The sequence below is a fragment of the Nipponia nippon genome, unplaced genomic scaffold, assembly GCF_047370975.1.
Source record: "Nipponia nippon isolate SJK-2023a ecotype South Korea unplaced genomic scaffold, ASM4737097v1 scaffold_63, whole genome shotgun sequence".
Classification (NCBI taxonomy): Eukaryota; Metazoa; Chordata; class Aves; order Pelecaniformes; family Threskiornithidae; genus Nipponia; species Nipponia nippon.
Genome location: NW_028262384.1, coordinates 388144 through 402528, shown reverse-complemented (window position 1 = coordinate 402528; position 14385 = coordinate 388144). Strand labels below are relative to the sequence as shown.

The following is a 14385-nucleotide window of genomic DNA, read 5'->3' as shown; positions in this document are numbered from 1 at the left end:
TGTGAAGTCACTGCTGCCCTGGTAGCTGATAGGCCAGGAGCAGGGCCACAGGTGGTGTAGGTTGCTGTGGTGTCACTGGTGCCTGAGGAGCTGATAGGTTAGGAGCAGAACAATGGCTTGTGTAGGTGTTTGTGTAGGTGTTTGGTCACTGGTGTCAGAACACCTGACAGGCCAGAAGCAGGCACGTGGCAGGTTTAGATGTTATGACATCACCTGTGGCCGAGAGACGGATAGGCCAGGAGCACGCACATGGCTTGTGTACGAGCTTGTGATTTCACCAGTATGGGATCAGCTATAGGCCAAGAGCAGGCATAGGGCTTGCGTGGGTGCTTCTGATGTCATCAAAATAGTATTTGGACCCCACCCAAACATGGCTTTTTGGAAGAACCATCATCAGCAGAAGCCCGTGCACAGCACCCGCACCCGTGTGACAGTGTAACTCTTGAGCAGACAGCAATGGCAGCAGGAGGGTGTGAGGTCACCGTCACTATAACTGCTGAGCACCCAGTGGTGGCTGTAGGAGGGTGTGAGGTCACCGTCCCTATAACTGCTGAGCACCCAGTGGTGGCTGTAGGAGGGTGTGAGGTCACCGTCCCTATAACTGCTGAGCACCCAGTGGTGGCTGTAGGAGGGTGTGAGGTCACCGTCCCTATAACTGCTGAGCACCCAGTGGTGGCTGTAGGAGGGTGTGAGGTCACCATCACTATAACTCAGAAGCACACAGCTGTGGCAGGAGGAGGGTCTGAAGTCCCGTCACCGATGGCACCGCGTGGCCATGGGGCTCGGTGCAGAGCGGCCGTGTGCATCAGCGGGGCATGCCGGGGGCTGGGAGCTGCCCGGCCCCGTGTCTGCGAGGCCGAAGGAGCAGCCCCTGCAGCCCTGGCTGGAGCAGTCGGGCTGGGGGTGGCTCGGGGGCACCGCAGGGATGTGCCTGGGCACGGTGCCAGGAGGAAACCACAGACTTCCTGCCCGGGCGCTGCGCTGCGGGGGGAGCGCGGCGAGCGCTGCGAGGCCCCGTGGGCTGTGGTTTGTGCACCTGCAGGCTCCAGCTCCCGATCCGCCTGTGGGGAAGAACGGCCGCTCGATGACAGGCTGAGAGTCAGGGGCCTGCCTGAGCCTCTGGGCTGCAGGTCTGCTGCCAGGGCAAGGCCATGGCCCAGCTCTGGCTCCTGCGAGGGACCCAGGGTGGGGCTGCGCAGGGAGGGACGGGCGAGCCAGCCCTCCTGGGATGGAGCTCTTCCCCTGCCCAAGGCCCTTGCCCAGCTGCTGCTCCCAGCACAGTGGGGTCTGTAGCAGGGGCAGGGGCTGCTTCCTTCCCATCCTGACACAGACCCCGGTGCAGTCCCAGCTCCGTGCTTCCCGTGGGTCAGCGGTGGCTGGACACTCACACCTTGGCCTCTTGGATGAGCCCACCGTAGAAGATGCTCAGTGCTCCCAGTGCCGTGACGGACTCATTTCCCCTCCCTGCTCAGCTTCTCCCATGACGATTCCCTGCCGCAGTGACCATGACACCGGCAGCGGGACGTATATGTCCTTCATATATGGTCATGAACGGCGCTGGAGAAGTTCATTGGAGGGCTGGGCTGTGTCGGAGGGGAGATAGCTCCCGATAATGTCTCAAAAGGTGCTGCTGCTGCTTTGATTGGCTCCTCCTGCAGCTGGGTCGGCATCTGCAGAGATATATTACCCTCCCATCGTCGTTGTCCCCGTGAGTCCCCAGGAGCCGTGGCAGGGAGTGGGGCGCAGCAGGGCTGTGCCAGCAGGGCAGGAGGCTCAGGATGGGGATGGAGGCAGTCCTGTCCCCGCGGGTGCTGTGGCTGCTCCTCTGGGTGCAGCTGTGCAGGGGTAAGTGCCGGTTCCCTTGTCTCACAGCCCAGGGCCAGCGGGTACCAGCAGGGTCATCGGGATCCCTTTGGGAATGGGGTTTGTGCCCACAGAGAGAAGGGGCCTGGGCTGTCTGCATCCACAGGTGGCAGAGAAGTTTCCTTCCTGGGGTCTCCGGCCAAGCACAGGGGCTGGGCTGATGCCTGGGATGAGGAGGGGATGTGGGTTAGGGGGACCCTTGGGATCATCTCGGTGCTCCCTGAGGACATGGGAAGCCCTGGGGGTGGTGTGGGTTTGGGTGGTGGCAGGGCAGGTGGTGGGCAGGGGAAGCTGCGGGCCTGGGGGCATGGGGCTTTCCAGGGTGTGCTTGGCTGGCGAGGAGACGGTGCCCTGTGCAGCGCCTGGGGGCACGGTGTGTGGGTGGGCATGGGCAGGGGGCTGTTGGAGTGGGAGGAGGTGCCGAGGGCTGTCGGGCAGCGAATGGCCCAGCAGGGCTGGAGTTGGCACCCGCAGCCTGCACAGCCCGTGGGGAGTGGAGGGACCCCCACACTTCCCCAGGGACAACTCAGAGAGGAGAGGGCTCCCAGCGTGGTGCTGTGACTCGACTCCCAGACCTGCAGTCTGGGGCTCGGCCCTCTCCTGACCGGTCCCGTGTTTTGGTGTTTGAAGGGGCTGCGGAGGTGAGGCTGGAGGCTGGCGGCAGGCGCTGTGCTGGGAGAGTGGAGGTGAAACACCAGGGCCAGTGGGGGACCGTGTGTGGTATCTCCTGGGACATGGACGATGCTGCAGTGGTTTGTAAGCAGCTGGGCTGTGGGTCTGCTGTTGAAGCTCCTCAGTACGGACACTTTGGGCCAGGATCTGGCCCCATTTGGATGGCTGGTGTTGGGTGTCGTGGCACTGAGTCTGCTCTGTCTGAATGTACAAACCAAGAACGGATTCGACAATACTGTGATCACAGTTTGGATGCTGGAGTGACGTGTTCAGGTAAGGGGCCAGCCTGTTCCCTACCTTTGTGGCCAGGATGGGGGAAGGGACCTGGCTGTGCCCTCAGGGAACAATGACGGGGTACTGCAGGAGGGCCCAGTGTGGCCAGTCGCACTGCCGAGCTGGGACGGTCATTGCTGGCTTCCCCAGTCCCTGAGAAAAGCCCAGGGGTAACTCGCCACTGCCTGGCCCCAGATGCGGCTCAGCCCACCCTCCTGGGGCTGGGAGATGAATGGCCCACCCTGCTCCGCAGTGTCTGTTCCTTCCCATCTCTCTCCTCTGGCTCATCCCGGAGCTGCCTGGCAGCACCGAGGACCAGGTGCCCCCATGCCAGAGGCACTGAGTACTGCTCACGTGGCCACCAACTGGCCTGAGGAAGGACCAAGATGGCCCCAAAGCAGAAGGGCTGCTCAGAGGGGAGGAGCACTGGGCTTGGACAGAAGAGCAGGGTGGCCCGTGGCCACCTCATTCCTTTCCCAGGGTCACCCTGCGAGAGCCAGCCCACAGGGAGTGCAGGCAGTGGTGACCTGCTTCCCAGCCTCTCCTGCCTGCCCCAGCCCCTGGCTGCCCTGTGCCATGGGGGATTTGCCAGCACTTTCTGGCTCTCCTCGGTGCCTGTCCTTGCACTGGGAGCTCGTGTCAGCCCAGGGCTGCTCCTCTGCCTGCTCTCCTGCCCAGCCACTGACCAGGGATGTGCATTTCTGGTGGCTCCAAGGGTTCCTCAGCCAGGCCTTGAGCTCAGTGGGCAGATCAGGCTGCAGCAGCCAACAGTGCCTTGGCCAGTCTCCCTGGGCCCCAAGTGCTCGGAGTGCTGCCAGGAAGCCCAGGGTCTCCAAAATGGCGGCAGTTTGTCTGAGCAGTGCCTACGGCTGGGGGTTTGGGAGAGAAGCAAGGCCACAAGTGCTGTGCGGATGTCTGAGGAGCGGCAGGGTGTGTTTGTGCCATCAGCAGCCACTGGGAGCTGCTGGGAGGGTTGTGGGGCTCTTTGCCTGTGGCCACCTTGCAGACCAGGTGGGATGTGGGCATGTAACTGCCAGGGGGCTCTGGGAACTCTCTGGGGACTTTGCTTGCTCCAGGATTTGTCCAGCTGGTCGGAGGGGAGAGCCCCTGCTCAGGACGCGTGGAGATCCGTGATGGGGACGAGTGGAAACCTGTCTGTGACTCAGACTTTGGTCCCAAAGCTGCCGACGTGGTCTGCGGGGAGTTGCAGTGTGGTGCAGCCCTGCCTGTGCCCAGGGCAGCTGACTTTGGAGAAGGTGTTGGTGCCATGTGGGACAGAGAGCTGCAGTGTGTGGGGAATGAATCCCTTCTCTTCTCCTGCCCCAGGGGATCCCCCCGAGACCAGCCCTGCACCCGCACGAACGCCGCTGGTGTCACCTGTACACGTAAGGACTCGGGGTGGGGTGTTCCATATCTGGGGGTGTGCTGGGGCCAAGGGGAGCAGGGCAGGGACAGTGCCATGCTGTGCTGGGTGTGAGGACAGAAGGGGTGATGGGGTTGTCTGCAGCCTTAAAATCAGGCAGAAAGAGGAGAAAGGCAGGCGTTCTGCCAACTAAGCGAGAGTACAAGTCCACCCTCTCTCATTCTTCCCTGTTGCTGATGACACAGGGTTCAGGCTGGTGAACGGCAGGACGGCGTGTGAGGGGAGGGTGGAGGTCCAGGTGCTGGGGTCCTGGGGCACCCTCTGTGCCTCCCGCTGGGATCTCTCGGACGCCCACGTTCTCTGTCGTCACCTCGACTGCGGGTTTGCTGAGTCCATTCCCAGAGGAGGGCATTTTGGGAGAGGCACGGGACCTGTCTGGAGAGAGTCATTCCACTGTGATGGGACTGAAGCCCACCTGGGACAGTGCCCAGTGACCGCCCTGGGGGCCTCACCATGCTCCCATGAGAACGATGCTGCTGTCATTTGCTCAGGTGAGTGCTGGGACAGCGCTGTGTTAACTCCATTTGTCCCTTGGGTGTGACATGGCCACCCAAAGCAAGGGACCCCATGGCAGCACCGGGCTGCATTTCTCCCTTCAGAAATCCTGGCTTCAGCTCCATCCCTCTGGCTGCACACAGCTCTGTCCCAGCCCCACAGAGACCCCCACAGAGCCCAATCCCACACCCGTGGGGGCTGCCCAGGTGCCCCCAGCAGCAGGCCTGGGTGTGAACTACAGAGCGGGGCTGGGCTTTGCCCTCGCTTCTGGTCAGCACAAGTCCCAATCCTGTCCTGTTTGATCGGGAAGGCCCCCCTTGCTCTGCTCCCTGCCAGGGACACAGGCTCCCAGGCCCAGATGCCCAGGGATGCAGAGGGGCAGAGGCGTGGGTGCTCTGCCCCATGGCTCAGCAGTGCCAATGGCAGCGCTGAGGTGGGGCAAGGCTTGTCCTGGGGCTGCCTGTCCCCAGGCCACCGCCGGCTGCTGCACCCTCCTGCGGGAGCTGCCCCATCTGCCTCAGCAGGGACGTGTTGGGTGGCTCTGCCCCACCAAGAGCAAAGAGAGTGTCTTGCTCAGGAAGGCTCAGGGACTGGGGAACCAAGCCTGTGGAAAGCTGCTCCTGAAGCTGACCGCAGAGGGCTGGGGGCAGGCGGGTGAGCTGCAGGGGGTTGTGAGGGTTGGAGAGCCTGGAGAGGTGCTGCAGGTTTGTGGGCTGTCTGGTGGTGCTGAGGGCTGGGGCATGGCTGCTCTCCCCAGGCCCAGGCAGCTCCACATCCCTGCGGCTGGTGGGTGGAGGGAGCCGGTGCAACGGGCGAGTGGAGATCTTGCAGCGCGGGACGTGGGGCCGAGTCCTGGATGAGCAGTGGGACATGCAGGAGGCCAGCGTGGTGTGCCGGCAGCTGCGGTGCGGAGAGGCAGAGAGAGCCTACAACCCCCCGAAGCCGCAGAGAGGGACGGGTCCCGTGGGGCTGCGAGGGGTCCAGTGCGCAGGGCACGAGGCCAACCTGACCCTCTGCAACACCTCCGTGCCTGAGAGTGCGCTGGCAGCAGGGATTGCAGAGGACGTGGGGGTCGTTTGCTGGGGTGAGTGGCACTGCACAGGCCCCCCCAGGCTCTGGGCTGGGTGGGCAGCCGGCCCCTGAGGGCAGCTGGGGTTTCTTCCTGCTGCAGGGAGCCGGCAGGTCCGGCTGGTGAACGGGCCCGGGCGCTGTGCTGGCAGAGTGGAGATCTACCACCAGGGCAGCTGGGGGACTGTCTGCGATGACGGCTGGGACCTGTCTGATGCCGCCGTCGTTTGCCAGCAGCTGGGCTGCGGAGGGGCGGTGGAGGCGGTTGGCTCCGCTCGGTTTGGGGAAGGCTCCGGTCAGATATGGCTGGAGAGCGTGAACTGCTCCGGGGCCGAAGCTGCTCTCTGGGACTGCCCGGCAGGGTCCTGGGGGCAGCACGACTGCGGGCACAAAGAGGACGCAGGAGTCGTCTGCTCAGGTCTGTGCTGGGAGCTGTGGTGGGAGCCCAGTGCCCGGGGAGGCCGGGACGAGGGGAGATCCAGCAACGGCCGAGGCTGTCCCTGGCTGCCTCTGAGCCCCTGCCTGAGCCTGTCCTGGGGACACCCATGCACAAACCCCCTCGGTCCCACTGGGGGCCCCTTGGAAGCTGAGCTGTCCCCAAGGCTTAGCGGGGAGGGCATGGGTGTCTGTCCGTCAGGGACTTCTCTCTGCCCCAGCAAAAGGGTGACTTGCTGGCCGTGCCTCTGCCTGGCTGAGGGCCTGGGGGGTGAAGAGGCTTCTCTGCTCCCATAGCCCCAGAGCAGCCTGTTCCCCTCTGGGGTCTTTCCTCCCAGATTTCATGGCCCTGAGGCTGCACAACAGCACCAACTGCTCCGGGCGCCTGCAGGTGTTCTACAATGGCACATGGGGGACCGTTTGCTCCAACTCAATGACTCCCCAAACGGTGTCGCTGGCATGCAAGGAGCTGGGCTGTGGGGATGGAGGGACGCTGGAGACACGCCTGCCCTATGGTAGGGTGTCTGGCCCCACCTGGCTGGATCGCGTGGAGTGTGGGGAGAGACACAGCTCCTTCTGGCAGTGTCCTTCTGCTCCCTGGGACCCACAGTCGTGTGATGACCTGCGAGACGAGACCCACATCACCTGCAATGGTAATTCGGAGCTCCCCGGGCACCAGCATCCCCCCAGCTCCTGCTCCCTGCTGGGCACAGTCAAGCGCAGAGACAGGGCCCACAGGGGCTTTCACTTTACATGCCAGACCCTGCTGCTTGTGGTGGCACAAATTGGACTACAGCTCTCAGAGCCCCACACATTCCCCAGGAGTTGTCATGCAGGCTCCCAGCAGCGCCCGGGGGAGGCAGAGGTGTCTGCAGGCAAGGTCTCAGAAGAGACCAGCCAGGGCTCCAAGGAGCGTCCCCTCCATGGACACCCTCCTGCTGCTCTGTGAACCAGGGTCCCTCTGGGGCTGAGCAGTCAGGGTCCCCCACATTGCCGTGCGTGTCCCCTGAAGGACTGGGGTTCAGCTGCTGCCGTGAGCGAGGCGGCACGGGGAGGCGTGAGCAGAGCTCAGCCCCACGCTCTGCTGCACGACCCCCTTCAGCAGCCCCTTCACCGCAGCATTTCCTTCTGCAGGGAGACGGCCAGAAACACCCCCGGCCCTGGGGACCGTGTGCCCAAACTCCACGAGCTGCACAGGTAGCTGCTCCTCTGCATGCCCCTCTGGCCTGGCAGGGCTCTGCCTGCTGTCCCGGTGCCCTGGGAGGTCTCTGCCTTCTCCAGACAGGGAGAAGATTCGTGCCGTGGGAGGCGAGAGTGGGTGCTCGGGCAGAGTGGAGGTCTGGCATCGCGGCTCCTGGGGGACGGTGTGCGACGACTCCTGGGACATGCGGGATGCCGAGGTGGCCTGCAGGCAGCTGGGCTGTGGCCCCGCGGTGTCTGCCCTGGACGAGGCTGCGTTTGGGGAGGGGACGGGCCCCATCTGGCTGGAGCAGGTGGAGTGCCGGGGGACAGAGCCATCTCTGCAGGACTGCTGGGCTCGGCCTGGGGACAGCGGTGCCTGCCGGCACAAGGAGGATGCTGCCGTGCGCTGCTCAGGTGAGCGGCAGGGCTGGGACCCTTGCTGGAGCTCTTGGCAGAGCTCCTGAGAGCAAGGCTGTCCTTGTGGAGCCTGGGAGCCTGGTGCCAAGTGGGCAGCAGCCTCTGTGGGGCTGGATGTCCTCTGGCTTCTGCCTGCAGGGCCCTGCAGCCCCCAGGGGCATCTCCTGGGCTACCTGTGCCATGCTGCCCAATAGCCAGAGCAGGGCCCTGGGCTCTGTCCTGGCCACCCTGACCAGTTTTGCAGGAGGGGCAATTTGGGTGGGCTGTGTCAGGGATACATGCACACACAAACACATGACGTGTGAGAGAGGAAGCTCCCTGGTACCTGCACACCCACCCTCTCAGCCCAGCTCTCCTTCTCCTCTTCTACAGCTGCACCCACGACAGCAGCACCAACCCCCCGACCAGGTAACCTGTCCTCCCCGATGGTACTGTGTCTTCTCAGGGCCAAGTGTGACCCATGGCGAGAGGGAAGGGGCTCCTTGCCGGGATGTGAAACTCCAGGCACTGGGATAGCAGTGGGGTGGGGGCATTGGGGAGGGCTGACATTTCCCCATCAGGGTGGGATCTTCCTCATCACTCACTCCTGGGGTCATCTACCCCTGGTGTAATGGGGTCAGGACTGGGGTGTCCCAGCCCCCCACCTCTCCCAGGCCTGGTGCTGCCCTTTTTGTGCTCCTGCCATGCAGATCCCACCCGGGGCCGTCCGACCGTCAGCGGGAGAGTCTCATTGCCCGTCATCATCTGCATCATCCTGGGGGCCCTTCTCTGCCTTGTCCTGGCCCTCCTGGCCGGGCAAGTGCGAAGCGCCAGGGCTGGGCGCGGAGGTGGGTGGCGGGGAAAGGTGCCTCCTGGCAAGGCCAGGGGTGCTGTGAGGTGTGAGTGAGTGGCACAGGCAGAGCTGGGGGGATAAGGGTGTGTGCTGCCTTCATTCCCATGCACCGCCTCCTTGACTGCCTGACCATGGGCCACCAGCAGCAAGGGGCAGAGAGAGTCCAGACATGGGGGGAGGTAGGGATGGGTTGAGGACAGAAATGGCGGAGCTGGGGTGAGGGAGATGGGAGCAGAGGGGAGACAGAGGAGGACATCACACTGGCAGCGCTCTGGGCAGCTGTGGAGGGGGCTGTGGGGCAGGGGAGATGCCCGGAGGAACGCAGGGCAGCAGGGTCGATCCCCATGGTTTCAGGCCCCCAGGCTGTTCCTCTGTCCAGCCCTGACCTCCCCCCAGGATCCATGGGGCAGAGAGGGGGCAGCTCCAGGGGAAGAGGGAAGGCGGGAGCTGCTCCAAGCTCAGCATGAGGGAGCTGACCCAGGGGCCAGAGGGGCACAGGGGCTGTTTCTGAGGGGACGGTGTGATTGTGTCGCTGCCCCAGACTATGTCCATGGGGACATTGCCCTCACTGAGGAAGTGGTAGCGGTGACCAGACAGCACAGCAGGGCTGTCCTATGGCAATAGCCTTTTGCTGGCCCAGAGGACCAAAGCTGGGGGAGCAGAGTGGGATCCTGTCCCATCTCTGCCTGTTCCTGGGCCAGCCCTGCTGCTGTCCACAGGCTCTGGGAGAGCTTGGGAGCCCTTCCCTGAGGCCGTGTATGAGGAGATCGGTTACAGCCCGGCGTGGGAGAAGCAGGCGAGGTTCAGTGGCTCAGGTGGGTGTGGGTTCCTCCCGGGGGGCACATCTGCCAGGCTCTTCCCCCTCACTTCCCACCCACGGCTGACCCCCTGCAGTCCCCTGGCCCATGGTCCCTGCAGTGCTGGGGCTGTGGGGGCTGTGGGGAGAGCAGCCAGGTCCTGGGCCCAAGAGAGGAGCTTCCTCCCCACCAGTTCTTCCCGTCCCAGCTGGGGACAGCCCCTCTCTGCCTGTCCCTGCACCCCTCTGGGACACCTGAGGGGGGAGGGAAGGGGCTGTCCCGGGGCAGCTCTGGGAGCCCCTTTGAGACAGGGTTTGTCCCAGGGGAGCAGGGTGAGTCCTGAGCCCTTCTCCCCACTCAGCCCTGCCTCTGTGGGTCCCCCGTCCCCAGCAGCACTGACCACAAGCCTGGTCAGCAGAGCGCACTCCCCTAACAGCCGCTGTGCCTCTCTCCAGGCTTCTCTTCAGAGGGGTCCCTGACCAAGCTGCAGCCCTACCCCGGGGACAGCAAGGAGGAGGATGGTCCGGGATCAGCAGCAGGTAATAGGGTGCGGGAAGGAGTGGATCTCTCCTCCCTGCAGACATGGGAAGAACAGCGGTGTCACTGAGTGTCTCTGTCGGAGCTGGGGAGGACATGGGGGCTGTCTCCTGTGGTGCTGACAACACCGGTGTCTGAGCCCCATGTCCCTGTGCATCCTCCCATCCTCTGCTCTGCAAATGTATCTTCTCCCTGTCACCAGCTCCCCTCTCCTTTCAGACGTCCCTGTCCTGCCCGGAGGTGACCCAGCGGATGGCTATGATGATGCCAGGGAGGTTTCTGAGCCTGGGGAGGATCGTGCCCCTGGGCAGGGAGACTGGGAAATGGGCAGGGCACCAGAGGAGGCAGCAGGACCCAGGGATGCACCTGGAGGTGAGAGGGAAAGAGAGCGCTGCCGGATCCTGGGCTGCCATCCCTGGTGCCGGATGAATCGTTGTACTGAAAGGCCCAAAATTTTGGGATGAGGGATTGTGGCCCAGGAATTTTCCTTGGGGGCCCGGGGGTGGGAGAGGGAGCTGAACGTCTCAGGACTGGTGAGGAGAAGGGAGGAAGGTGATGTACAGAGCAGGAGGGGCACCCCATGGGGAGAACGTGCAATGGCTGCCTTGCTGCTTGCAGGGGCAAAGCTGTGCTCCCAGAGACGTGCTGGGGCCCCTGGAGCTGAGGGAGATGCCTGGTCCCTGTCCCCAGAGAGCGCAGGCTATGACGATGCTGAAGAGGTGTCTCTGGCACATCCCCCTGAGGACACACAGGCTGTGCCACCGGAGCTCAGTGCACAACAGTCCCTGAGCCCCGCGCCAGGAGAGCCCGTCCCTGCCGTGCAGCTGGGTGCAGCCAGGAGGGAGGAGAGGTCTGTGCAGCTGGGAGAGCCGTGAGCACCAGGGAACCGTCTCCCTTTTCCCACGGGCAGCAGAAACAGCCGGGCATTTCCTCTATATTTGTTCCCTTGTTTTTGCATCGTGCCTCCACATTTGTTCTTATTAAAAGCCTTTAGGGGTTTGAGCCAGAGCTGGTGCTTGCCTGGCCCGATGTTGGCGTGTCTCCCTGAGGCTGATTGGGAGGAGCACAGCACAAAGACATGGTGGTGGGGAAGGGGCACGTCTCAGGGATAGACAGCAGTCTTGGGGTCAGATTGTGGGGCTGTGAGAGCCCCTGGTCCCTGGGGAATATTCCTGCTGACAGAGACATTTCCATCCTGCCAGCCACAGTTTCCAGCCAAAATGTCTCTCTCCAAGGTCCCATGAGTGCCCATCTCTTCACCTCAGCGTTCCCCAGTTGCTCTTTCCTCTCCCACAGCAGTGTTGCCCCATTCCCTGCTGGGAGCTCCTCCAGCCCTGGGGTGACCCTGGAGGGGCCCAGGGGGAGCCCAGGCTCACACACCCCTCTGCCCTGGTCCCGAGAGCTTTCCTGCTGGCAGCCCCCGGTCCCAAGCCAGCCCCTCCATCCCCAGCCCTGGGCCCATCTCTCCCTGTGGAGATGCAGGGCTGGAGCCTGCCCCGGTGGGGGTTTCCCATGGGATGGAGGCTGTGTTTGCAGTGCCCATGTGTGTCACCCATCCCCTTGGGGGGTCTCGCCCTGGAAACACTGCTCTCCTGTGGATGTCCTAGAGTCGTGCTCTGCCCAGCGTGGGGCAGCAGTGCAGAGGGTTGGGGTCTCACTGTCACGCCCTCGGGGAGGTCCTCAGGAGCTGCAGGAGCAAGCCCAGATCTGGGGCACAGTGCTGATCCTGGATTGCTCCAGAGCACAGACCCAGCCTGCAGGGCCAGATTGTTCAGGCCCCAAAATGCCATGAAATGGGCTCTCTCTGCTCACGTGTGAAGAAAAAAGCATTTGAGCCCTCCTGAGATGAGGAAATTCAGGACTACCTCTCCACTGGGGCCTGATCCTGGCACAGGGCTGTACTACAGAGCACTGCCCCTCCACGTCTCTGCAGGGCAATGGGGCAGAAGCAGGCTCTTGCTGCAGGCGCTGCTCCCACGCTCTGGCCCACCCTGGGGTGTTTTGATGGAGAGGAGCAAAGCCCTTCCCTTGAGCCTCCCCTGCCCCCCAGGGCTACAGCCCTCTGTGTCACATCTGTCCCCAACTGCACAGCAGGAGCCGAGCAAGAGGCTGAGGGAAATGCCCTCCCTGGGCTGAGGTGCCCCCAGGCTCTGATGGCAGCCCAGGGCATGCGGTGGAGGGGACACAGGAGCAGAAAGCTCACAGCCCCTCATCCAGGCACTGGGCCTCCCCCTGCACCCCTCTGCCCCCCAGCATCCCTGCAGGTGGGGGGAAGGGCAAGCTTCCCTCTCCCTGGGGCTGGGGGTGTGGGATGGGCTCAGGGACCTTTCCATTCCTTCGGCACTGAGGACTCTGCTGATGGCAAAGCAGTGTCCTGCAACAGCGCTGGCTGGGCTCTGTGTGGCAGAGTGGGTGAGCATGGTCAGCTGTTAACTGAAAGGCCGACGGTTTGGCCACACGCAGGGGTGGTGTCCTTGTGGTCCCCAGCTACAGCTGGGGCAACTGTGTCGCCCAGTGCCATAGATTTGTTCCCCACTGAGCCCCTGCCTGGCAGAGAGGGCTTCAGAGAATGAAAACCAGACCGCAGTCACCGTGAACTTCTGGAGTAGTGGAGTGGAGGAGGTAAGGGGATGGGCTGCTCATCCAGTCTGCTTTGCACACATGGCCCCAGGGCCCAGCCTTCTCAGTGACTCTCCTGTTCTTGCTCAGGAACATCCTAGAAGGACTCTTTTGGAGCAGTGAGAGTCCTGCAGGCTCTGTCCCTGCAGCCAAGCATTTTCAAGCTCATGCTCAAAGCTGGCCAGACAGTAACCTTGCTTGGACAGAGAGTCTCTCCCTCTCCCAGTCCTCTCACTTGCACTCAGTCACGAAAAAAGCCGAACTCCTTTGGAGGTGCTGGACAGCTGGAGAGCACCAGCTGAATGATCCTCAGTAGGGCTTTGTCAGCTGTCCTGGGCACATGAGAGGTCTTACTGGGACAGAGCTCCCTCCGGAGGGAGGATGCCGCCATTCAGGCCTCAGCTCCAGGGAGTGCGTCTCCCTGGGACTGCGGGGATGGTGGCCTTGGTCTGGGAAATGGGGTCCAGGTAAAGGAGGTGTGTGAGGATGGGACCAGTCTGTGCACCACTGAGAATGACAAAGAGGAGAGAGACCGGGTCTTTGCAGAGACCCCGCAGAGGAGAGATCTCGATCCCTGTGGAGCAGGGAAGGAGGGACAGCTGGAGACCACCCCGGAGGAGCACTGAAGGGAGAGTCCTGACCTGGGGGAGGCTGGGGCCTGTTGGTGCTGGAGGAAGGCTCCTTCTAAGCCACAGATCTACAGCTACAGAGCCACGATGGTGCTCTGGCAAGAGGTGAAGGAGCAAGCAGGGCTGGGGCAGGCTGGAAGAAGGCAAATGGGCTTTGCAAACATGGAAGGGAGAAAATGATTGCTGAAGCCTGGGGTTGAAGCAGGGACCTTGAGATCTTCAGTCTAACGCTCTCCCAGCTGAGCTACTTCAGCCCTGCCTTGCCCCCCCCAGCCCTTGTCCCTGTGGCAGCGGTGCCAGGCCACAGGCTGACACACAGGAGGAGGCTCCTCAGGGAGGTTCCCAGGGAAAAGCTGTGCCCAGCCTCAGGCAGAGGGGACCTGGCCCCTCCCTGCCTCCAAGGCCACGGGGGCTCCAGGTTTGGTGGAGGCCAGCTCGCACTGGCTGTGCCAAGATGTGTGTGGGCCTTGTACAAATGTGACAGTGGCAAAGGTAAGTGGGCAGGCCAGGCATGGGCGACTGCAAATGCTCGAGGTGGAAGAATTGTGGGACTGGTGGAAGACCTTATCTCCTTCCCCATGGAAGGCCTCCCTCCCACCACCCTTTTTTCCCAAGCTCAACATCACCCCTTTGTTCCCAACTCTTCTACCCCTGAGCAGTGCAGGGGGATGGGGAATGGAGGCTGTGGTCAGTCCAGAACAGTTCCTCTCTGTGGCTCCTTCCTTCTCACACTTTTCCCATGGGGTCCGTCTTGTGGGCTACAGTCCTTTGAGACGAACTTGCTCCAGCATGGGCTCTCCTCAAGCCACCATTCTTGCAGGAAATATCCTACGTCTCCAGGGTTGGGTCCTCCACAGACTGCAGGGCTTACCTTCTCCACCGTGCTCTCTGACATGGGCTGCAGGGAGCCTGCTGTGGTGCCTGAAGCACCTCCTTCTTCACCAACCGTGGTGCCTGCAGGGCTGTTTCTCCCACTATTGTTTCCCTCACTCCTCTCCCACTTTGGCAGTTGTGACCTTTCTTAAATACACTTTCACAGAGGTTCCACCATCCTCGTTGATGGGCTCAGTTTTGGCCAGCGATGTATCTGTTTGGAGCCAGCTGGAAGCAGCTCTGCCTGGCATGGAGGCAGCCCCTGGTCTC

General features: G+C 62.9%; 1 protein-coding gene and 1 non-coding gene across 5 annotated transcripts; one reads left to right on the top strand and one right to left on the bottom strand.

Moving 5' to 3' along the window:
• The first annotated feature begins 1731 nt into the window (after nucleotides 1–1731).
• LOC148051227 (antigen WC1.1-like) lies at nucleotides 1732–10992 on the top strand. Of its 4 annotated transcripts, none has more exons than XM_087738279.1 (15): nucleotides 1732–1845; nucleotides 2494–2808; nucleotides 3885–4193; nucleotides 4417–4722; nucleotides 5484–5810; nucleotides 5898–6212; nucleotides 6568–6882; nucleotides 7364–7426; nucleotides 7511–7825; nucleotides 8201–8236; nucleotides 8518–8655; nucleotides 9380–9475; nucleotides 9925–9996; nucleotides 10214–10366; nucleotides 10685–10992. In XM_087738279.1, exons 1-15 carry the CDS (start codon nucleotides 1779–1781, stop codon nucleotides 10867–10869), a joined length of 3012 nt encoding a protein of 1003 aa, XP_087594405.1. In that variant the 5' UTR covers nucleotides 1732–1778; the 3' UTR covers nucleotides 10870–10992. The 4 variants fall into 4 exon arrangements, with proteins under 4 accessions (XP_087594405.1, XP_087594403.1, XP_087594404.1 ...); XM_087738277.1 differs by having other exon boundaries at nucleotides 10613–10992; XM_087738278.1 differs by having other exon boundaries at nucleotides 9913–9996.
• Nucleotides 10993–13423: 2431 nt separating this feature from the next.
• On the bottom strand, nucleotides 13424–13496 carry TRNAF-GAA (transfer RNA phenylalanine (anticodon GAA)). The gene has a single exon. It is a non-coding gene; the product is annotated as a tRNA-Phe (tRNA).
• Between the last annotated feature and the right edge of the window lie 889 nt (nucleotides 13497–14385).

Excerpts from the sequence above, each read along its gene's own strand:
- LOC148051227 (XM_087738276.1), top strand. The coding sequence starts at position 1,779 with ATGGGGATGGAGGCAGTCCTGTCCCCGCGGGTGCTGTGGCTGCTCCTC. Across the intron at positions 1,846-2,493 it reads CTGGGTGCAGCTGTGCAGGG|GGGCTGCGGAGGTGAGGCTG; the intron begins GTAAGTGCCGGT and ends TGGTGTTTGAAG. Across the intron at positions 10,367-10,612 it reads ACCCAGGGATGCACCTGGAG|GGGCAAAGCTGTGCTCCCAG; the intron begins GTGAGAGGGAAA and ends TGCTGCTTGCAG.